The sequence below is a fragment of the Oratosquilla oratoria genome, chromosome 44, assembly GCF_046742065.1.
Source record: "Oratosquilla oratoria isolate Oo_2021 chromosome 44, ASM4674206v1, whole genome shotgun sequence".
Lineage (NCBI taxonomy): Eukaryota > Metazoa > Arthropoda > Malacostraca > Stomatopoda > Squillidae > Oratosquilla > Oratosquilla oratoria.
Window position 1 is genome coordinate 29800770 of NC_134820.1, and position 23738 is coordinate 29824507.

The following is a 23738-nucleotide window of genomic DNA, read 5'->3' on the forward strand; positions in this document are numbered from 1 at the left end:
TTTGAATCAAACCAGAAAATGTACTCAGACTCTGTTTAGGCCAGTTACTGTGATACATGAGGTGGAATAGGTGCGGAATGGGGGGTGAGGGAGTATGTATGAGAAATAATTCGACGCAGCCTGAAGGGATTTCTCCCCATCTTCTTTTCTGCATGAGAGGACAGTAATGAAGCGGCCTTGCTGTGGATGTGCTGTGTCTTATGACACTGCTTCTGACCCAGGGCAGTGGGTGAGATGCAGGGATAATCTGTCATCCAGGAGGTGCCAAGATAAGAGGGAGGGAAGAGGGAAGAGGGTGGAGGGGAGTGGAGTGTGATGGGGATGGAATGGGTGGGAGTGGTTTTTATGCCTTTGTTTTTTGGCTACCTCCCTTATAAGGGGGGAAAAGCCTTTGGTATATGTATGTACCAGTATGATTTGTGAATGGGCATGTGGCACATTTCTTTGATGCTGACCCACTCACAGTTATCTCCAGTAAAGATTTCCCTCAATGGAGGAGACAAAAGGGATGCCCACAGAACTCGTGGTTGGGGCAAATTGATCAAACCTTTCAAGAGTTGTTTGGAGTGGGAAGGGAGCCTGAATGGGAGCTCGCTCAGAGACTGGGCACTGGCGCCAGTGTGTGGGAATGAAGCAACATGCTCCCTTGCATCGCTACTAATAGGTGAACCTCTAGTGATCTCCCAACTCCAGAACCAGAATTCAACACCATTGTTCTCTCAAATGCAGATGACCTGACAATAACAACCCAGCACAACAAACACAAAATAGTAGCAAAGAACACCCAAGCCTACTTGAACAAATTGGAACAATGGCCGAAACATAACTGATTGGAAGTTTCACACCTGAAAGACACATTCACACTAGACAACTGTGAATAATAATAATAACAAAAATAATAATAATACATAAATACATATAACAAAGCCTCTTTTTCCTCCCTTACACAGGAGGTAGCCAAAAAACAAAGGCATAGAAACCACTCCCACCCATTCCATCCCCTACATACTCCACTTCCCTCCACCCTCTTCCCTCCCCTTACAAAAGAAGTAGCCAAAGTCAAGTCATAAATCCACTCTCACCCATTTCATCCCTACATACTCCACTCCCATTCACCACCCCTCCATCTCTCCCTCTTTTCTTGGCTCCACCTGGATGACAGCTAATCCCTGCATCTTGCCCACTGCCCTGGGTCAGAGGCAATGCAGCAGGACACAGCACATCTACAGCAAGGCCACTTCATTTAATCAGCGACCTCCCCTATCCAATCCCCTCATGCAGAAAAAGAGAAAACAGAGAGAAATCCCTTGCGGCTGCCTCAAAATATCATTTACACATATTCCCTAACACCCCCATCCCCTACCCACTCCCTTCCATGCATCACAGCATGGAACAACAACAATAATAATACATACATACATACACACATACATATACCAAAGTTCATTCTATCTACCTCTGCTTTCCACACTTTTTGCAAATCTTTCCTCGTTCTTTCAATGTCTACAAATCATCCCAATAATCTTTAATCAACCCTATCTACCAGCTCCCTTTCTACTTCCACTCTCCTTCTCATGGGTCAGTGGGTGTGCCTTGACTGGCTACCTCCCTTATAAGAGGGAAGAGGTCCCTGGTAGACAGAAGTATTATACTCTTTGGGGAGTAGGATTTAAAAGGTTGCAACAGAGCAAAATGAAACTTACCAATTGGCCTTGTAGACGACTACTGTAAGGACATTTTGGAACACCTCAATGCACTCACTGAGGGATGACGAGGGGATAAAGTCCTTGACAACATCCTGTAGGGCCACCATACTAACATCTCCGTGTGAATAGGCTGTGTGGTTTATACAGATTAACCCCTTTCCATCTATTAGCACCTGAAAGGTAAGCAAGGTGTTAACATACATTTTAAAGTTTTCCATACAGATGTGTCAAATGAAGTAGTTTAAGGGGGCCGTCGCGCTCGAAAACGAACTTCATCAATTATGATCAGAATTTCGCGAATTTTTAATATGTTATATATACATATACCGAGATGTTCACCACCAATTTTCATATAATTTGGTTGAAAAACAATGAAGTTATTAATAAAAAACCGTAAAGTTTGCAAATTTATTCAGCTTTCAAATGATCCAAACCCCATTAAAATTGGCCAAGTAGTTATGGAGGAGATAGAAAAAATGTAGAGAAAAGGGTAGTTTTGAGATATTGAGCTTTGAAGTTCAAAATACATTTCCCTGCATTTTTTTATATATTTCATTTAGATTTTTTTTTCTCCGCGACAATCTTCATGCATTCTATGTCATTCACATGTTATTATAAAGTGTAGCTGGTACCTGGTCCCCCCTTTTACGAGGTATTAGCAGCTCAGAAGGCGAGGGTTTCTGGAGGCACCACCTCCCTCATTGTCGCCAGGTTCGCTTACTAGAAAGCTCCGGCTGGAAATCGGAGCTGAACAATAGTTTTCTCTTCCTCTTTCTGGTCTTTGGGGTCCCATTCCATTCTGTGTCTTTGTCTTGTTCCTCAAGTGCTTTTGTAATGATGGGATTGACTCCAACCAAGTGAGAAAGAAGATTATGTGTCCTTCCAAAGTTATGATCAATGACAGTCGCTCGTGACAAAAAGCACTCGCAGCGTTTCATTTGAAGAGGCACGTGATGATACGTCACGCTTGCTCGATGTTTGCGGTGACGTCATTTGAGAAAAGAGGATATGGAGGGGTAGAGGAGTGCGATAATGCGCGATCAGCATAACCAAGCCCGGGCGCGCGCAGCAGCACTGCTGAGTCATCTCCAGTAATAACCGAGGCAGAAGTACTCTTTCTCAATAATTTGATTAAGTTTCTTAGCTTTCATGAAACGCACGTTTCTTCTTCGAATGTTTACGCATTCTTGAAATGATTATAGCTTCAAATAAAAGTAAATAAAAGTTCTCCAAGGAGCGACAATTCGCTTTCTCCGCCTACTCACAATAATTCTCTCAGTTTACTCATGAGTGCGAACTGCGAAGTGCTATCACCGTGTAGAACAAGTTTCCAGCTAGTCTATATTAGTGAATAAGAAAATACATCGCATTTGTGCCATTTTTATTGCGATGAAATAACTTAGTCGAACATATATGCAGCGAAGGTATACTGGGAAGTGGGGGGGGTCAGAAAAATAGCCATAACTCCTTTATTTTTTGGTATTTCGCTGAAATATTTCAGGACGCTTGCCAAAGGCCAGTAGATGACAGGGAATTTTTTTTATTCCAATATTTCAATTTTTTCCGGAAATTCATCGCGACGGCCCCCTTAAGTGATGATTCAACTCAAGTTCAAATCATAAATGAATTTAAAACTAGGTATGACAGTTGGAACAAATATAAAACGAGTACAACACTTCAAGGAAATACTGAATATGGAGGGTGGGGAAGCTTTGATTGCGGATGTGGTAGGTACCACCAGATTAATTATATGGAGAGATGATCAGTATGGTGATTAAACAAAAATTACATTGAAGGAGATGAAAGTTGGTAAAGCACCTGGGTTAGACAACTGTTATGGGGAACATGTGACAAAGGGAATAGTGACAGTGGAACAGTTAGTATGATTGTTTAATGTTTGTCTATGGGAAGGAAGGAATTTTATACCTTTGTTTTTTTAGTTACCTCTCCTGCAAGGTGGAAAAAGCCAATGGTACATGTATTTATACTTTGTATGAAAGTAGACTAGCCTAGCAATGGGCCACTGTATACTATTGCACTTTTCAGCCAAGTTTCAGTAGATGAAATGTTATAATAGTCATACCATTATTAGTTATAGCAAAACAAGATTAGTTGCAGAAATAATTACAACAAAACTACCCACTTCCCCCAACCAACATGGATTCACAGCAAGCCACTCAATCAGCACACTACTCACAATATTTCTTAGCACTTAGCAAGGAGACAAAGCAGAAAAAACAACACATTTCTGGGATAAAGACAATACAATGGAGTTCCCCTATTCAATCCCTCACAAGCAATTTCTCAACTCCTGAACTAGAACTTAAAACCACTGCATTCATTCGTACAGTATGCTGCTGATGTCCCATCCCCCTTCCACCCCCAACCTGTTCTGGTGGTACTTGTAAGACATAGAATGATGGGCATGTCATGTTAAGGTTTGAATGATGTTCCGGTCATTTTCATGTGAGGGTTCTATGGTAAGGATTTTGCTTTCTGTATGCCAGTGTCCAATAAGGGGTGGTTTTAGTGCATAGCTTTACTAATCTTAATGCTCCATTCTTTAACCACTTCCATACGCCTACGTAGGCATCATGAGGAGCAAGTGGGTACACGATGATGCCGACGTCGGCGTCTTGATTATATTTATTGTAGTCGTACCTACATAACCTCCATTCTCTCTAAACTGACTTCATCATATTTTCTATGGTTATCAAAATTCAAGGGTGAAAGAGAACTAACGATTGAGCACTGACTTTATTTTTTACAATGCGATTATTATGACGCAACATCGCACGTCGGGCAGCTAATGCTGCCAGATGTACGATGTGCCCCGGAATGAAGTGGTTAAGGTTTCTAAATTGTTTGTGTTTGCCTTATTGATTTTTGAACCTGTAGGTAATGGTTGTTCTTATGAATTGCTTAAAGAGGTTTCTTAGTTTCTGTTGTTCAAAGTCAGTATTTGCAAAAGACAAATGTGATTGCAGTAGTTTTAGGGGAATCAGTTTGTTGAATGTAGTTGGGAAGGTGTATGGAAGGGTTTTAATTGTGAAGATTGGGAGAGGAACAGAGGGAATAACTGGGGAGCAGTGTGGGTTTAGGAAAGGTAGATGATACATGGATCAAATTTTTGTGGCAAGGCAGATTTGTGAGAAGGTTTTGGCAAAAGGTAAGGATGTTTTTTAGGCCTTTATGGATTTGGAAAAGGCTTATGACAGGATACAGGAAGGCATTGTGGGAGGTAGTGCAGATATACGAGACTGAGGGAAAGCTGTTAAGGGCAGTCATAAGTTTTTACAAGAGTAGAACTCGACATGTATGGGAGATTGATAGAAAAGGGTTAGCAAAAAGTATTTTTTGGGGGTCTCTATGGATTTGGAAAAGGCTAATGACAGGGTAGACAGGAGGGCACTTTGATAGCTTTTAAAGATGTTTGTGATTGGGGAAAACCTGTTAAGGACAGTCAAAGAGCTTTTATGAGAGTAGTAGAAGCTTGACTTCCTACAGGAATGTACCCATTGGTCTACGGAGAGCATGATGCCTAGTCCCACACCCCATCCCATTTTAGCTTCCTTACAACCTGAGACGGAATACTCAGTGGCAGTATTCTTTCTTCCCCCCACCACAGAGAGGTATTGAGGTGAATGGAGAAAGGTTGTGAATGGATGATGCTGTGATACATGAGGGGGAGTGGGCAGGGGATGGGAGTGAGGGAGTATGTGTGAGAAATAAATTGAGCGCAGCCTGAAGGGAATTCTCCCCGACTTCTCCTTTTCTGCATGAGGGGACGGAGTGGGGGGGTTGCAGATTTAATGAAGCAGCCTTGCTGTGGATGTGCCGTGTCTTGCAACACTGCTTCTGACCCAGGGCAATGGACAAGATGCAGGGATGACCAGTCATCCAGGAGGTGCCAAGATAAGAGGGAGGGTAGAGGGTAGAGGGGAGTGGAGCATGTAGGGGATGGAATGGGTGGGAGTGGTTTCTATGCCTTTTATTTTTTATTTTTTTTTGGCTACCTCCCTTGTAAGGGGGAAAAAGCTTTTGTTATATGTACCACAAGGGAGAGGGGAAAATAGAAATATATACTCAAAAAAGTGGTACAAGAAAGTATTACGAGGGGGAGTGACAGCATGACAGTTGTAGTACAATACAATAGCATAATTTTTCTATGATTAGAGATTTCCTCTAACATAGACAAAATGATGAGGCTCTGGTTCATAGGGGCACCCCATACAGTCCCTCTATATCAATTGCATGCTATTTGCATAGTTTATACCATGGCCTTGCTGTGGATGTACTGTGTCTTGCTACATTGCTCCTGACCCAGGGCAGTGGGTGGGATACAGGGATGGGGGGGGGGGGGGATATAGGTGGGAGTAGGCACATGCCTTTGACTTGGCTACCTTCCTTATAAGGGGGTAAAAGCTCTTTGTATATAGATAGTAGAGCCTATGTTAGAACTAGAAATGGAGAGAGCGAGTGATTTGAGGTAAAGGTGGGGCTGCACTGTAAGGTATTTGGACGGGGTGGTGTGGGAGGTAAATACGAGGGTAATGGGCATGGGACTGGAGATAGTTACAGAATATAAAGAGAAGTGGGAGGTGAGTCAGTTGTTGTTTGCTGATGACACTGCGCTTGTGGTAAGGTCAGATGGGGGATTAGGGGCATTAGTGACGGCTTTGGGAAGGTTATGCAATGGGAGAAAGTTAAAGATAAATGTGGGTAAATGTAAGGTAATGAGATGTACCAGGGGAGAGGATGGCAGCGAGCTGGAAGTAAGTCTTAAAGGAGAGAGGCTGGAAGAAGTGGACAACTTTTAAATATTTAGGGTTGCATGTGGTAGGAATAGGAGGAGTGGAGGTGGAAGTAAATTATAGATTGCAAGAAGCAAATAAATGCCCTGGAGGATTAATAAATGTCATGAAAAATAAGCATTTGGAAATGGGTGCAAAAAGATTATATGGACGGGTGATTGTGGTGACAGCATTGTATGGAGCGGAGACTTGGAATTTAAGGTTTAAGTAAATTATAGATTGTGAGAAGCAAATAAATACCTTGGAGGATTAATAAATGTCATGAAAAATAAGCATTTAGGAATGCATGCAAAAAGATTACATGGATGGATGATTGTGGTGACAGTTCTGTATGGAGTGGAGACTTGGAATTTAAGGTTTAAATGTGTTTGAAATGAAATGACTTGGGCATCTGCATGGAAGCCATTGCAATCTGTCTCCTGCAACAGAGACCAGAGGTAATGGACTGAAAGAAAGGACTCCTAGCTAAAAGTACTGTGGAAAAGTAATTCAGTTTAAGCCAGTGGTTCTCAAACTTTTCCATCTAACGCCCTTTCACATTCGCTGGTACTCAGCGAAACCCCCAACGAAAAAAGATTTTGACCGACTTAAAAAGATTTAAGAATAACTGTCACCAACATACACACAGTATATAGTTGTACACTCGTACAGTGTCTCTCCCCCTCTCTCTCTCCTCAAATGCAAAATATTTCATCACCTTTCAGATTTCATTTTATTCATTCCTGTTCAAATAAATAAATATTTTATATATACATATTCTTTTTTTCCCACGGAACCCTTGAAAGGTCTTCACGGAACCCTGGGGTTCCACGGAACACAGTTTGAGAACCATTGGTATAAGCAATGCAACGAGATGATCAGTCCCCTTGCACCCCACCACAAGATACTTCCATGCCAAGATATCCTTCCCTTTCACTTCAGATTAGTACCTTTTTGGCTTTGTAGGGGGGTTCATTCCGGGTTGGGTCAGGTCTGAAAGCAGGTACATCCACCAACTTGGGCTTGTCCAAGCCATTTCTTCCAACACCTTTGTGGCTGGAGAGGTTACTATCTGAGCGCATGCCATTTGCCACTGGAATGAGTGGGGGTGGCGCTTTGGAGATCACTTTGGCTGAAGAGTTGCTGCCCGATGTATTCTGAAAACCACAAAACAATTCAATGAAACATGAATGCCTTTAACAATAGCCATGGTTTAAAGAAACAGGCACAAGTTAAATCTACTATCATGAGATGATTGGTTTTGACAGATGAGAGTGTGGGTGGAGGAAGAATAAGCAAAGATGGCCTGGAACTCCTTTATTGCTTATACATTTCGACCGACTCGGTCTTCTTCAGTAAGCTTACTGAAGAAGACCAAGTCAGTCGAAACGTATTAGCAATAAAGGAGTTCCAGCCCATCTTCACTTATTCTTCTTCCACCCACACTCTCATCTACTATTATAATTCCAGTATCTTATATTCAACAACCTTTAACTCATACATATGACTTATAGATTAATTCAGCATCCCTTGACATCTACCTGGAAACCATGGGTCTCCTGAGAATGACTTGGGGCAATGGACTAATTGATACAGAGGCTACTTTCCCATTTATAAATAGAGGTAGCCAAGTCAAAGTGTGCACATACACACATCCACTTGCAATGAAAACTAGCTTAATCCTTTGGCTGGTTAAATCACTAAAATATGCTTTAAAAATGTTTTCCTTAACCAACAACCTTTCCAGTTTGTTAGCTGTCATCAACTCTTTCTAAACATACCTCCAACATCAACTCTCCACTATGATATTTTCCTGGCACTCCACACTTCCCAACCACTCCTTCTATTGGTCCATCTCCTATTCTAGCACCAAGATCTCCTAATACCACTGTGATGACATTTCTCCCTAAGCCCCCTATGTGTGGTGATTAGGTTGATGATGAACCATCACCACGTTGTACTTGCGACGATACTAGATGATGCAAGCATCGCACGCTAGCATCACACATGTAGGCCCCTACTCAAGAGGAGCAAATCCATCATTAAATCTTGTTGGGGTAAGGCTTTTCTTATCTGGAAACTAATCTATGGCATGACCCTGCTGACCCTCAAATAAACAAGGGCCTTTTGGGTCATAAAAAGCAGGAAGGCATGTCCTATCCTCCATCCCATTTTAGTTGCCTTTTACTACAACTCAAGTGGGAACACTGTGTCAGTATTCTTCCTCCCTTACCACAGGGTTACACTGTAAAGTGAATAACCATTGTATAAAAAAGTAAAAGATTTTATTTGATTGATCCTACCTCTACTCTATCCTTCACCTCCCACATTTCTCTCAGCTTCTGGTACACCTGTTCCTTTTCCTTCTCATTTAACAAGTTCACTCTACTTCTCTATCTTCTGCCCTTTTCCTCTTTTTATGTCCTGCATGGGAAACTGTATCAAATTCTTTCCTCCCCTACCAGAGGTGACAGAGATATACATACATATACGAAAGGCTTTTTCCCCCTACACAGGGGGTAGCCAAAAAGAAAAGGCATAGAAACTACTCCCACCCATTCCATTTCCTACATATTCCACTCCCCTCCACCCTCCCTCTTATCTTGGCACCTCCTGGATGACGGGTCATCCCTGCATCCTGTCCACTGCCCTGGGAGAGAGTGATAGCAGGGTGGAAGTGAGCATTAAGGGTGAAAGACTGGAGGAAGTGGATAGTTTTACATACTTGGATGCAAATGTGGCAGGAAAGGGAGGAGTGGGGGTGGAGGTAGAATATGGAAAGGGAGGAGTGGGGGTGGAGGTAGAATATAGATTGAGAGAAATGAGTAAATGCCTTGGTGGATTAAAAAGTGTAATGACCAATAGACATCTGGGAATGGATGCTAATAGGAGATTGTATGAAGGAGTGATTGTGCCGACAGCAATCTATGGGGACAGAAACATGGAACATGAGAGAGGAAGCGAGAAGGAGTTTGAATGTGTTTGAGATGAAATGTCTGATAAAGACAAAAAAGAAAAGATATACTCAAAGAAGTGGTACAGAATAGTTTTAAGAGGGAACAGAATAAGTGATAGTTGTAGTATAAAAGTAGCATCATTCCTCTGGGAAAAGAGCTTTTACTTTAACAGACAAAAATTATGTGTGGCTCTAGTCCATAGGGGTTCCCCATAACAGTTCCTAAAGCACTGGTTGCATGTTTCTGTGCAATAAATACTGCACAACAACATGCAGTCAATACCCGAGTAAGGGGTATGGGATTCTTTTGGTATATGGTACGAGGGAGGAAAGAATAGTAAACATGTGTGGATGAAATGAACTTGCAGGGAAGACCAAGAACAAGATGGATAGATAGGGAGAAGGGGGCCTCAAGTATAAGGGGACTGCCTGTTGAACAAGGAAGGGAGAAGGGGGCCTCAAGTATAAGGGGACTGCCTGTTGAACAAGGAAGGGAGAAGGCAAAATATAGGTGTACGTGAAAAATGTTTATGGACTATAAATTGATGTTGCATAGGGGAATTTCTCCTTGTCTTCTCTATATTTACACGAGGGGACTGTCTGTTGAACAAGGACGGGAGAAGGCAAAATATAGGTGCATGTGAAAAATGTTTATGGACTATAAATTGATGTTGCACAAGGGAATTTCTCCTTGTCATTTCTATATTTACACGAGGGGGCAAGGAGGGAGAGTCACCATTTAAATCAAGTGGTGGGGCACTACTGTGGATATGCTGTCTTGCTGGATTGCTCCTGTCCCAAGCAGTGGGTAGGAAATAAGAGATGACCGTTCATTCTTGTGAAGCAAAGACAAAAGGAAAACAAATAATTGATCAATCAATCTGTTGCCTTTGCTGTCTCTGGCAGATCACCCACATCCTCCCAGAAACGGGCAACAGCCTCTGGTCAGTATCATAAAATCACTTAGAGAAAAGATGCTCTGATGTTCTCTGGATATTGTTATTGTGAGGCATTGTAGTACGAGTTGTTGAGTGTCTTCTATGTGGTAGTTGTATTTGGGACAGTTTGAATCTGTGATCAGGTCTATTCTGCATTGGTAGTCTTAATGATGGTGTACTTATTGCAGGCTAGTGTAGTTCTTGTCTAGTGTTGTATGGTTTTCTCTGTGGGGGTTGTTGTAGGAGTACTGAGTTTGGTAGTCTTTCTTGAAGGTACACATGGACTGGGGTAGTAAAGGCAGTAGGGGGAGGAATGGGGAAGTAAAGGCAGTAAGGGGAAGAATGGGGAAGTAAAGGCAGTAAGGGGAACAATTTGGACGTAAAGGCAGTAAGGGGAACAATGGGGAAGTTAAGGCAGTAAGGGGAAGAATGGGGAAGTAAAGGCAGTAAGGGGAAGAATGGGGAAGTAAAGGCAGTAAGGGGAACAATGGGGAAGTAAAGGCAATAAGGGGAACAATGAGGAAGTAAAGGCAGTAAGGGGAAGATGGGTAGAGCATTTCAGAGAATTGCTGAATGTAGAAGAGGTTGGGGAGAGATTGTGGCAATGGAAGGTGCTAGGAAAACTAGTGATGGAAGAAAATGACATGGCTATAAGAAAAGATACAAACAACACTGAAAATCATGAAAGCTGGTACTGTGCCTCGGTAGAATAGGTGTTATGAAGAATGTCTAATGAAGGGTACACTGTTATACTGGATTGACTAGTGAACTTGCTTACTGTGTGTCTAGAGGAGAATATGCCAGAGGACTAGGAATACTTGTATAGTTCCATTTTACAAAGAAAAAGGGGAGAAATATGGATGTAATATTTTTATTTATTTCTGTGGGGGGGACGGGGATCAATCTTAGAGTATTAGGTGAATAGTGAGTTTCATTTGGTAAAAAACAATGCAAGTTTAGAAACTGTAGAGGATCTGTGAATCAAAATTTCATGGCAAAGCAAATATGTGATTTTTCCCCACAAAATTTTACATACATATACCAAAGGCTTTTTTTTCTTTTACTAAAGTAAAATAGCTTACAGCATGTGAAAATAGAGCTGTGCCAGGGTTGTGTGATGTTATCATGGTTCTTCACCATGAACATGGATGAGGTACTGTAGTATGGAAGGTAAATATGAGAGTGGTGGGCAGGGTTATAGAGATGGTGAGAGTGCAGAGGTGGGAGGCAAGTCTGTTGATATTTGCTGATGGCACTATACTTGTGGCTGGGTCAAAGGATGTTCTAAGGCAGCTAGTAGCAGAGTTCAGAAAGATATGCGAGAATAAAAAGTTGAAAGTGATATGATGATATGGTTTAACGACACAAATTCCCCCCTACTGGAGGGCTAGGACGGTGACCCTCACAGAGGTGTTTGTAGCATGGAATTTAATGAACCATTCCCTTGGTTCAACTTCGCTGGTGGCAGGATTCGAACCGCCATCCCCTCGACCTTCGCTGCAAGTAATGACGCCCTAATCCACTCAGCCAGCGAGCTTCAGTTGAAAGTAAACGTGGGAAAAAGTAAGGTGACGAGATGTACCAAAAGGGAAGGTGGCACCAAACTGGGGGACAAGTCTTGAAGGAAAGGGTCAAGAGAGTTAAGTATTTAGGGACAAATGTGCCACGGAATGGAGGAGTGGGAGGCTAAGTAAAGTGCAAAGTGAAGGTTGCAAGTGTTGTGTGGGAATTAAAAGTGTCATGAGAATGAGGTATCTGGGGATGGATGGATGGAGGGGTGATCAGGCCTGGGGCAGACTTGATATTTAAGGAAATCAGAAAGGCCTCACTACCTTGTAATAGATATAACAGAGCTAATATGTAACTGCCATGAATCTATCACTATGGTGCCCAAATAAATTATACACAAGGAAGTACTTGCATGTAGTGGTCCTGCAAGAAGGACAATAAAGGTGCCCATTTTCAAATCCTGTCAATCCCCTCTCACCTCTATCACGATTTGCAGCCCTAAGGTCTTCAGACTACACCCTAAATATCTCTATGAAGTCCAACTGTATTTTCTACACCTTTTCACACATGGAAAGCTGACAGCCAGTGACTGCTTCCCTTCTACTTTCAACTACATACATATACCAAGGCTTTTTCCCCCTTACAATAGAGACAGTCCAAAGTTTCTTCTGAGAGATTTCTGCTATCCACTATAATAAAGCTGTTTTTTTTTGTTTTTTGTTTTTTTTGCTTAGTGAAACTCAAGGTAACAATTACTGTCAATATACACTGGGGAAAGGACTAATGACAGTGAAGCTGCCCATTTTCAAATTTTATTAACTGCCGCCTGGGTCCAGTCTAGAGACTGGACCTAGAATCACTAGCTCAACATCAGCTGCATTTCTTACACTTTTTCCAATTGTGGAGATCTGACAACTTTCAACCAAACATAAAAATAGTCACATACTAATACAACACAGGCAATAGCCCAACATTTCTACCCAGAGAGATCTGTGGAGTGAGCCCAAGGATTGTTGCCAGCCACTGTGGGGGCTGTGGGTACACTTAGTGAAACTCAAGCCGACTACTAATTACACAGGGGGGAAATAACAACAAGAAAATACATCTCTCACATGTGCTGGTGTTGTGTTTTGGCTGACAGCATATGACTGTATGGATGAGTTGTTAATGCTCCCAGACACTAGGGAATTTAGTGCAGACTGACTCAGTTGAGAAGTGGGATATCCCAACTGGCGTAGCGTGGCATCTAATGCAGTCGTGCTTGACCTCCTGGAATTGTGGTGACTATGAAGAGCCAACCGATAGTAAAAAAAAAATAATAAAAAAAACAAACAACCAACAAAAAAACTCGAAATCTTATGACCAATTTTTAGAGTAATGACTACTCTATATTCGAGTTAATTTCATTTGAGACGTATACCAAGAACAGATTCTTAAGCTATTTATTCTGAAAAATGTATAACAAATTTATTGGTCTGAATCAAAATCATCTGTGATAACCTAAACAATGATATACAAACAAAATTTGCTATACAATAAAAAGAAAAAATTTGACAATACAAGCCAAATTTTGTTAGCTTACGTTCTACTGGAGATGGAGCTGGATGAGGTAGTGGAGGCAGGTGACCGTACCAAAGGAGGGGGTCGCGCTGCACTTGCCTGAATGTATGAAAAAACTGGTATTAAGGAAAGTGCTAATGACTATTGTCAAGCACATGACTGTGTATTATTGTCGTCAGTACATAAGCCTCCACATGTGAATCATCCCAATTTTCTAAGATTTACTTATTACAGAAAGAGAGAAATATAGAAAAAATTGCATCATAATTTCAGTGAATCTATCTATATACCAATAGACGTCTTCCCCCCTATTGGGGAGGTAGCCAAGGCATGCACCCATAACCCATTTTTCTTTGATCTTAGCTGTCATCCCTCTCCCTTGCACACTGTACAGGGCTGAAGCACTGCAGCAAGACCAGCCACTTCATTTACATAGCAACCTTCCCTCCTTATCCCCTTGTGGAAAAAACACTTCAGGCCACATCAGTTAATAGTTCATTCACATCATTCCACACATAAACCTATCCTTTGCCTTCTCCCTTCCCTGTTCAACATACATTCCACTTTTCCTCAAGTCCCCTTTTAAATTTAATCCATCCACCTCATTCTTGGTCATCCCCTGAAGTTTACTCCATCCACATATGCCTTTCACATTCTTTTTACTCACCTTTCCTTGTTCATTCTTTCCATGTGCCCAGAGAACTTCAGTATTTTTTCATCTATCCTATCTGCCACCTCCTTTTCCAGCCCCACCCTCCTCCTTACTTTTCACCATTCATCCTTGTAACACCCACCATACGTCTAAAAAACAACACATTTAAATTTCTCCTTTCTCTCCATTCCCTGCTACATTAACTCTAAATATCTAAAGCTATCCACTTTCTCTAATCTCTCTCTTTTAACCTCTTCAATACAAGTCAAATTTTCAAGCACAGCATCAGATGCCTGATGTACGATGACTGATGCATCACAATACTCGTGTTATAAAATATAAAATCACTGCTGTATTATTCATTCTCTTTCACTGAATACTAATAAACACAGAAAACATGATCAAGCCAGTTCACAGAATTCAAGGGTCACTGAGCTACAACTACAAAATAAAATATAATCAAGACGCTAACACCAGCATCCTCATATACTCAATCATGCCTCATGATGCCTACACAGGCATTATTGTATGGAAGAGGTTATGACTTAACATCAACGTACTGCCAGCCTCTCATCTTGTGCACCTTGTAACTTTGCTTCTACCCACATCTACTTTTAACTTCCTATCACATACCTTCCCAAGCTGTCACCAACTACCTTAGACCTTCATGTGGCCCAAAGACAAGCAGTGTCATCAATAAACAAAAACTACCCTGGTGTGGCAGCATTTTCATTGTGAGACCATCCCCCAACCCCAAGAGCTGGAGACAAACCAGCCAAAAACACAACCCTGCCATAGGCTCTCATGCAGGAGGCACCAATACCTGGGAACAGTCTAAAGTTAAAATCTCCCAAGATCACAAAACTTTGTACTGGGATTTTGTAATGGGTTCATTAAGGTTGTTCCATCCACAGTTAGGTGGTCTGTATAGGACACTGACAAAAGATTTCTCATTCCTGGCTATAATTTCCACCCAAATAAAATCCGTGCTTCCCTTTTCTTTATACAAATTGTTAATAATACAATTATCTTTGTTTTTGACAAAAAGTGTTACTCCCCACTACTGTCTACCCTATCCTTATGAAATAATCTCAATTTCTGGATGAAATGTCTATCCACCACATTGATATTGGATTCAGTAATAGTATAATAACAAATCTCTCTATGCATATTTAACCTCCAAATATATGAATTTTATTCATTACAGTTTTAGTATTTGTATAGTAAATATTTAGTGTATCCTCCCTCCACCTGCTTAACCTCCTCCATACAATGATGCCTATGTAGCCATCATGAGGCTTAAGTGGGTATACAAGAATCCCAGCATCAGCATCATGACAATATTTATTTTGTAGTTGTAGATGAGTGACCCCCGAATTCTGTAAACTCAGTTGATCATGTTTTCTGTGTTTTATTGCTCAGAGTGAAAGAGAACAAGTAATACAGTAGTGACTTTATGTTTTACAATGAGAGAAGTGTGATGCATCATACATTAGGCATCCACTGCTGTGCTCAAGAATTTGCCTCATATTGAAGAAGTGATTCTTTTCAGTCCCTCTCCGAGCTGTCTCCATTGGCTAAACTATATTTCAATATCCACCCCTCCCAAACTCCCACATAATCAACACGAAATAACCTTCAGTAAGCCTATTTCTCTCTCAAGGGATTCAGCAAGAGCTGAAATCCTTTGGGTGACAAGTGCATCTCCATCCCTTGTATACAGATAATTCTTGCCATGTAAGTGATCCCAGTTATTGACAAATGCCCATCCATTGGCCTTGCACTAATTTGCTAGCCTTCAACTCACTGCAATAGCCCTGGAATGGACTGGGGTGAGGATGGGGGTTGGGGGATGTCTGCCAATTCAGTGAAGTGGCCTCGCTGTGGATATACTGTCTTGCTGCACTGCTTCACACTCAGGGTAGTGAGCGGGATATAGGGGTGATCCATCACCCATGAGGAACTAAGATGAGAGGGAAGAAAGGGTGGTGGATGGGGTGGAACGGGTGGGAGTGGGTATGTGCCTTTTGATTTGGCTACTGTCCTTATAAAGTGGTAAAGCCTTTGCTATATAGACTGATAACATAGAGTTATCATCTTTATAGCTTTGTTCTGTATAGTCTGTAGGGTGTCATGGTGCATCTCAATGAGGTTAGAAGCCAATGCAGAGCTCACATAATTCAACACAGAGCATATGTTTTGTTTGTATACTATAGTGGTAGTTCCTGTGTTGTGTCCAAATTCTGTACCTGCAAGTGACTGGGTCTAGATATGCATTTTGTCTTTATGTTTGTGATGTGTTGTTTGAATGACAAAGATGTATTGCATGTTATGCCAAGAATCTTGTCTGTCTATATTTATTTAATTGTAGTATACAGGGACGGAGCAATGTTAATTGGGTCCCATCTCCTATTCTCTAATTTTCTAACATACCTAGACTCAAATTCATGTACAGTTTCAACTTAATCTATATCCTTGATTTCCAATTATTATATTTAGATTTGAAGTCCGGTATTGTTTGAGTCAGAGCTTATCACGTTCTAAGTTATTCAATATATTTTCACATCTACATGGAAAACTGTATTTCTTTGCCTTTCAACACACAATCTCTTAATTTACTACCATGACCTCTTAAAGCCTCCCATCTTTAACCAAGAGATCTCTTCTATCAATGCAATCTATCTCCTTTAGTGACTTGAAAGGGTAGACCCTGTACTTTTAGTCTTTCCTCACATGGTTTATCTGCCAGGTTGGGGACCAATTTCATTATTAACCTTTGTAGTCTCTCAATCTTACTTATATCCTTCACTCTGTGTGGGGACCATACTACTGACGCATATTCCAGTCTTGGACATATCAAAGTTTCGACGAATTATTTTCATTATCGCTTCATCCATATAATGGAAATCCACTTTAATCTTTTGCAGTAGTCCATATGTCTCTCCCACAATCCTACTGATATGTCTGTCAGGTGACAGATTGTCTTTTATCAACACTCGAAGTCTTTCTCCTCTTTAGCTTCTGTAACATGTTCGCTTTCCAAGGAATAGTTTAAGGATGGCTATTGCCCATTTCCTGTACTTTGTGTATTTATCCAATTGTAGTATACATTACTACCTCTCATTAATGGACTAAAAGGGGGGTAACAGTGTCTGTTGATGTGTATAATCTGTTGATTTGGAGTGGTTTTTGGGTGGCATAGTGATTGCACAGCACTAAACAACAGCACCAAAAACACAGCAAAAACACTGCAAACACAGCTAATTAACATCCATTACTGAGAGGTAGTACTGTACAGGAAACGAGCAACGCTCACCGAGTCCTGTCTCCTCTTCTCTAATTTTCTAACATATCTAGACTCAAATTCATGTGCAGTTCCAACTTAATCTATATATTTGATTTCCATTTATATTTAGATTTGAACTTGTGTATTGTTTGAGCTTGGGGTAATTCAGCTTCTTGGCTCGCATATTTAAACATATGGAAAACAAATTTCTTTACATCCTTTTGATATGTGGTCTTTCTTAATTTACTTCCATGACCTCTTGAAGCTCTCCTATCTTTAATTAGATCTCTTCTATCAATGCAATCAATCCCATTTTGTACCTTAAACACTGTAATCATGTCACCTCTTTCTCTTCAATCTTTCAAAGCTGATCAACCCAGTACTTTTAGTCTTTTCTCATACGGGTTACATGCCACACATTGGGGACCAGTCTGGTTGCTACCCTTTTTATTCTCTCAATCTTACCCTTCACTCTGTGTGGGGACCATACTACTGACGCATATTCCAGTCTTGGATGCATCAGGTTTTTGAAGAGTTTTTTCATCATCTCTTCATCCATATTATGGAATGCCACTTCAATCTTCTGCAGTAGTCCAAATGTCTCTCCCACAACCCTGCTGATAAATGTCTATCAGGTGACAGGTTGTCTTTTATCAACACCCCAAGTCTCTCTCCTTTTTTTTTTTTTTTTTTTTTTTTTTTGCTTTTGTAATGTGTTCACTTCAAGGCATAGTTTAAGGACCTCTTGCCACTATTGCCCATTTCCAGTACTTTGCATTTTTTGGTATTGAACTTCATTTCTCATTCTTGGCTCCATGCAAAAATAGTATCTAGATGTTTTTTTTTTGTTTTTTTTCTCCAATATTCTACCATCCTCATTTTTCACTCTTATGATTTTTGCATCATCTGCAAACATGTTGGCATAACTTAATGTTCATTCCATCATGTCATTAACACAGGACAAGAAATATTATTGTGTGTGCATGTATCTTAGCTAGTTGTATTTAACTAGTTGTATCTTACAGGAAGGGGAGTAATGCTCATGGTGTCCCATCTTTGTATCTCGCAGTGTCTAGTTTGCTCTTAAATTTGTGTATAGTTTTTGCACACAGTTTGTTCTAGACATCCACTTCTCCGTGTGGAAAACCTTTATTTTTTATTATTATTATTAATATTATATATATATATATATATATATATGCACACATATACATATATATATATATATTTTTTTTTTTTTGGGGGGGGGGTAGTTATTCTATAACTCTCCTTTTTGAGTTTCTTTTCATGTCCCCTTGTATTTCTCTTACCCCAATTTAGTAAGTTCTCTCTATCAAGGACTTCCACACCTTTCATGATTCTGTAGATGGTCAGCAGGTCATCTCTCTCTCTTTTTTGTTACAGTCAGTAAATTCAGTTTTGACAATCTCTCCTCATACGACTGGTTTGAAAGTGTCGGGGCCATCTTCGTAATTGCTCTCCGGATTCTTTCAATTTTTTTTATATTCTTTTTGGTACTGGGTTACCAAAGTGTCACTGCATACTCTAGTCTAGGCCTCATTAGTGTGACTAGTATGTTTTTTTACCATTGTGTATTTATCTAGTTGCATCTTACAGGAAGGGGAGTTATCCTTGTGGTGTCCTGTCTTTGTATCTCACATTATCTAGTTTGCTCTTAAATTCGTGTATAGTTTTAGCACACACTATTGTTTTGTCCAGTTTGTATGTTTGTTGTTGTTACTGTTGATACAGAGGCATGGTATGTAAATGTGTTCTGCTGTCCAGTTGGCGAGAAGTGTGGCTGTGAATTTGGTTGGGGCTATTTTGTGTCTGTGGTGAACCAGATGTCGAGTGTGTCAAAGTATGGCAGTAGCAATTCTGTGGATCTGTCTGCATTATGATGGGTACAAGTAATTGTTATGTCATCTACATAAGAAAAGATTTATACTTCTGGGATGTGGGTATATCATGTATGCATAGATTAAAGAGTGTGGGGGATAGGACAGTGCTATAAAGTACTTCATTTACAAAGTTTCTGGTGTGCAATGATTGACCCTTGTAGTGGGTGGTGGTGTAGCTAACAAAGTCTTGCCAATTGAATGACTTGTTACTGTGTAACTGTCCAGCTGGCTTTCTCATTCCTCCCCACAGTGCACACCAATCATCATCCCAAGATACACTAGCAGTAACTATTGGTGTGCAAATCATATGGACATAGATGTTGACACCAATGTTAACAACTTGTTTATTTGCCATCTTTTTCTCATCACATCCATCTACACTCCTCTAATCACTGCTACATGCAACCTCAAATAACTACTTCCAGGCACTTGCCCTTCAGACTCGTCCAACCTACCATCGTCATCACTTTACTTTTGCTTGCCCACATTTATTCTTAACTTTATCCTTTTATACAACCTCACACACTGACACAACTGGCTCACACCCAACTGCCTTCCTAACTTATATTGATGTCACATTCCCAAGGGACTTCCATGAGGGTCTGGAGGGGTGGGGGTGGGAGGGAGTGGAGATTGAGGGCCTGTACCATATTTAGAGGTCAATCAGTGTACAAGGCTTTTAAGGTTTCCTCAATCAGGTGATATGGAAAGTGGGTTTTGAAAAGCTTACCTTTCCATGATGTGTACATAAAACCCTGACAAGTAAAAACATGTTTCAAAGGTACAAAACAAGGGGCACTACTATAACTATGTAAAAAAAATTAATTCTTTTGTCATAACCACATAATAAAAATTAGTTACTTTTTAAAAACATTTCTTTCATACAGGCCAAAATTACATACATACATATACCAAAGGCTTTTTCCCCATTACAAGGGAGGTAGCCAAAATCAAAAGGCATAATTCTACCATCACCTATTTCATCCCCATCCACTCCACTCCCATTCACCACCCATCTCTCCCTTTCTCTCATCTTGGCTCTTCCTGGATAACAGGTCATCCCTGCATCCCACCTATTGCCTGGGTCAGAAGCAATGCAGCAAGACACAGCAAGGCCACTTAATTTAATTGGTGACCCCCCCACCCCTTCATGGAGAAAAAGAGAAAACAGGGGAAAAACCCTTAAAGCCGTGTCAACATATTGTTCATACATAATCACTCCCTAACCCCATCATCCCTTACCCACAGCCCAATATTAAACTCACCATATTGTTGTCAAGCAGAGGGTTTGCGGTTGAGCCAAGTCTTCGCATTTGATCCTGTGAAAGTCCAGTCAGGAAGGCCTGCATACTCGAGCTGGACCCCATCGCTGCTGCCGCAGCAGCTGCCTGCCCATTCAACAATGATGCCCACTGGCTATAGATGTTGAGTTGATTCAGGGTGTTCAGGTTACTGTAGCTGCTGCTGATGGGAGAAGAGGCTGTGTTGGATACTACAGTGCTGGCAGCTTTGGGTAATGATGAAGATTTGGTCATGGAAACTTGGGCTGCCGAGGACAGCCCAGCATTCGTACTGGCTGGAACTGAGGAAGATGAGGAGGAAGATGACGAATGGTGGTGGTTGGGCTGAACAGTAATCCCTGGACGCTGTGTCCAATTCCCACCAGGTCTGGCCGTCCCTTGGCTCGCCACACGCATGGGCTCAGCCGTCTTTTGGGGCCACCAGTCTTCAAATTGTGTTCCTTTTGGAAAATACTGCTTCACATCTTCAAGACTTACCACTGCACAAGTTTCACTTGCAAAAAGCTCATTTCGTATGCCTTGAACCTTGCAACAAAATTTCAGGTACGCAAGTTCCCAGTTGTCAATTTTTTCCGCTTTTAGTTTCAAGGTGTCCGTTTCACCTTCGAAATAGAACAGGGGTACATATTTAACTCCATCCTTGACAGTGTATGGAACAACGCTTTCGCCATTAATACGCACAAATCCACAGTATTCACTCTGTTCGGGAGATTTCTGTACGAGTTTCTTAAAGCACGTATCTAGGAACTTATAAAAACACCTTGCATCACGTAGTCTCACTACCAGATCTTTGGTAGAAAAAAGATCACGCCCAAACTGAAGTTCACAGTGCTTCATGTTTATCTCGTTCAAAAGTTTAGCTTCTGGGTCAGTGATAAAATAACTTCTTACATGTATGCAAGTCGTGATTTCTGGGGGAAGGTAACTAAGGTACTTGTTCAACAGCTTGGCCTCAACCATCCTGACTGCACAGTATTTATCCTCTCCACGGAACAAGTAAGGAATGTGGACTGCATGTATGCTCGACCAACCAAATCTTCCACGTTGGCTCTCCTCGTCTAACGCTCCTGTTCTTTTCTCTTCAGTCTTCTTAGGTAACATGGAGTCTTCCTTCTCTTTGTCTTTGCCATTCTTGTCTCGGTTGAAATAATAAGTGATCATTTGCTGTCCACCTGCACGCTGCAATGCCTGCAATGAAAAATAAACAAAATCAATCAATCAATCAATCTACTGCCCCAGGTATCTCTTGCAGGAGACTCGCAGCTCCCAGGTAACCGACAACAACCACCAGATTAGTCCACAAGTTACTCAAGGAAATATTGTGTTGTTATTGTTGTCTGGGTACAGCTACAGTGGGCTGGTGTAGTATAAGGTATTTATTGTACTGTCTGTGATGGTTGCATTTGGGGTAGTTTGTTTCTGTAGCCAGGCCAATTCAGTGCTGGTAGATGTGTTGGATACCCTAACACATAGATGCTAGAATGTATGCATACATATACATACATACATACATACATATATATATATATATATATATATATATATATATATACACACACATACATACACACACACACAGACATATATATCCAACATCGATGACCTTTTTCTGAAGACCTCAAAAAAGGTTTCTCTTCCTTACATACATAACCAAGGGCTTTTCCCTTTTACAAGGGAGGTAGCCAAAGGCATAAATCCACTCCCATTTCATCCCAATATACTACTGTATTCTAAGTGAAAATATAACAAGTTACAAAATCTCCTGTCAGTAAACCCTAGAACTTACTTTGATCTTCTCCATGCCCCACACTTTCCAAGATTTTTATATTCCTTGGCTAAGGGTGTGATACATCACATCCTTATTTAAGGAATACAAAAGATGGGCAAAACAAAAGAAAATCAACACAAATGGGGATACACCAAGAGCCCCAAATGTCCCTGTGGCGAATTACTGACAATGGTCCATGTCCTCTGGTAATGTCCATTGGGTCCCCATTCCTCCAAACGAGATCTAAAGGAAGCAAATGAAACTAAAAAGTCCTCAAAGTCAAGGACCACCTCGACATGAGAGGCACACAAACACTTGCTGCAGCCACCACAAATGCATCACACCCGCTACACTACATAGCAGAACATTCACACACACCAAGAAACATTAAAACAACACCCAAAGACCTGTATCACACACAGATACTCTCTTCTCTTCCTCCACAACCACAAAATACCAGCCTCCGGAAACATATTCATAATCATATCACTCACCGCTCCATTAACACACTGAAAGACAACACTGCTGCATGCCAGACCCCCTGATATCCACCCTTCTGAATCCTCTCTCCCATGAAAGGACAGAGTTCACCTGGCCAGACTGCGGTGTGGCCACCACCCAGCACTTCTAAGCTACCAGAAGAGGCTGGATGACCGCATTGTGAACAGCTGCCCAGGATGTAACACTTCACCCCATACTATACAACACATAATGGAAGACTGCATTATACACAATCATGCACGCAAACAACACAACATACTCTATAAAGGATTTGTGGGAAAACCCAGTTTCAGCTGTGGCATTCCTTGGGGAGACAGGACTGCTCAGACAGTCTAGGGAACGACAACAACAACAACCCTCATATGGATGCTATTCTGGAGTGGTAACATAAGATAATTTGAATAGTTAATATTCCCTATGCTGCAAATGCTAGACTATCCATATATTTCTCATATCAGTAATAAAAATAAATTTGATGCAGAATATAAGGGTATGTATTGGAGCATTAAAACTTTTACCTTGTTCTATGTTAACAATATACCGAGTAGTTTTATAACTGAAAATGAGAGAAGCATATTTACGCAGTAGTATCATCACTAAATTTGTTTGAATCTATATACAGTATATAACTTTTGATTAAATACAATGTACATATTGGGGGTCCAATTCAAAGTGCTGTTGCTAACGGATAATGCCGGAGGTCATAAATATAGGGTTCTTCCTGCTGATACAACCCATGGACAAATGCATTATATGTGCACTAAGGCACTGTATACACAAAATGTCCTGTAGCACCTAGTCAAGGTAATGGACTTAGATAAAAACTTCTCACTGAAGGCATACTGGCATGAGTACACCATTGCAACA

The 23738-nt window shown here is 41.0% G+C and overlaps 1 protein-coding gene across 9 annotated transcripts in view; it reads right to left on the bottom strand.

Annotated features, from left to right (window-relative positions):
- The window catches only part of LOC143022423 (uncharacterized), a 64324-nt gene that overhangs the window by 14049 nt on the left and 26537 nt on the right, over positions 1 to 23738 (bottom strand). For 5 of the 9 annotated variants that reach the window (XM_076180627.1, XM_076180623.1, XM_076180624.1 and 2 more), the window contains 5 exons: positions 20567 to 21790; positions 13485 to 13561; positions 13015 to 13186; positions 7450 to 7656; positions 1704 to 1879 (listed from right to left, as the gene is read on the bottom strand). In XM_076180627.1, the coding sequence (XP_076036742.1) occupies positions 1704 to 1879; positions 7450 to 7656; positions 13015 to 13186; positions 13485 to 13561; positions 20567 to 21790 (1856 nt within the window). Of the gene's footprint in view, positions 1 to 1703; positions 1880 to 2338; positions 2441 to 3528; positions 3656 to 7449; positions 7657 to 13014; positions 13187 to 13484; positions 13562 to 20566; positions 21791 to 23738 lie in introns of those variants that run through there. The other 4 variants (XM_076180626.1, XM_076180631.1, XR_012966048.1 and 1 more) reach the window with 3 other exon arrangements.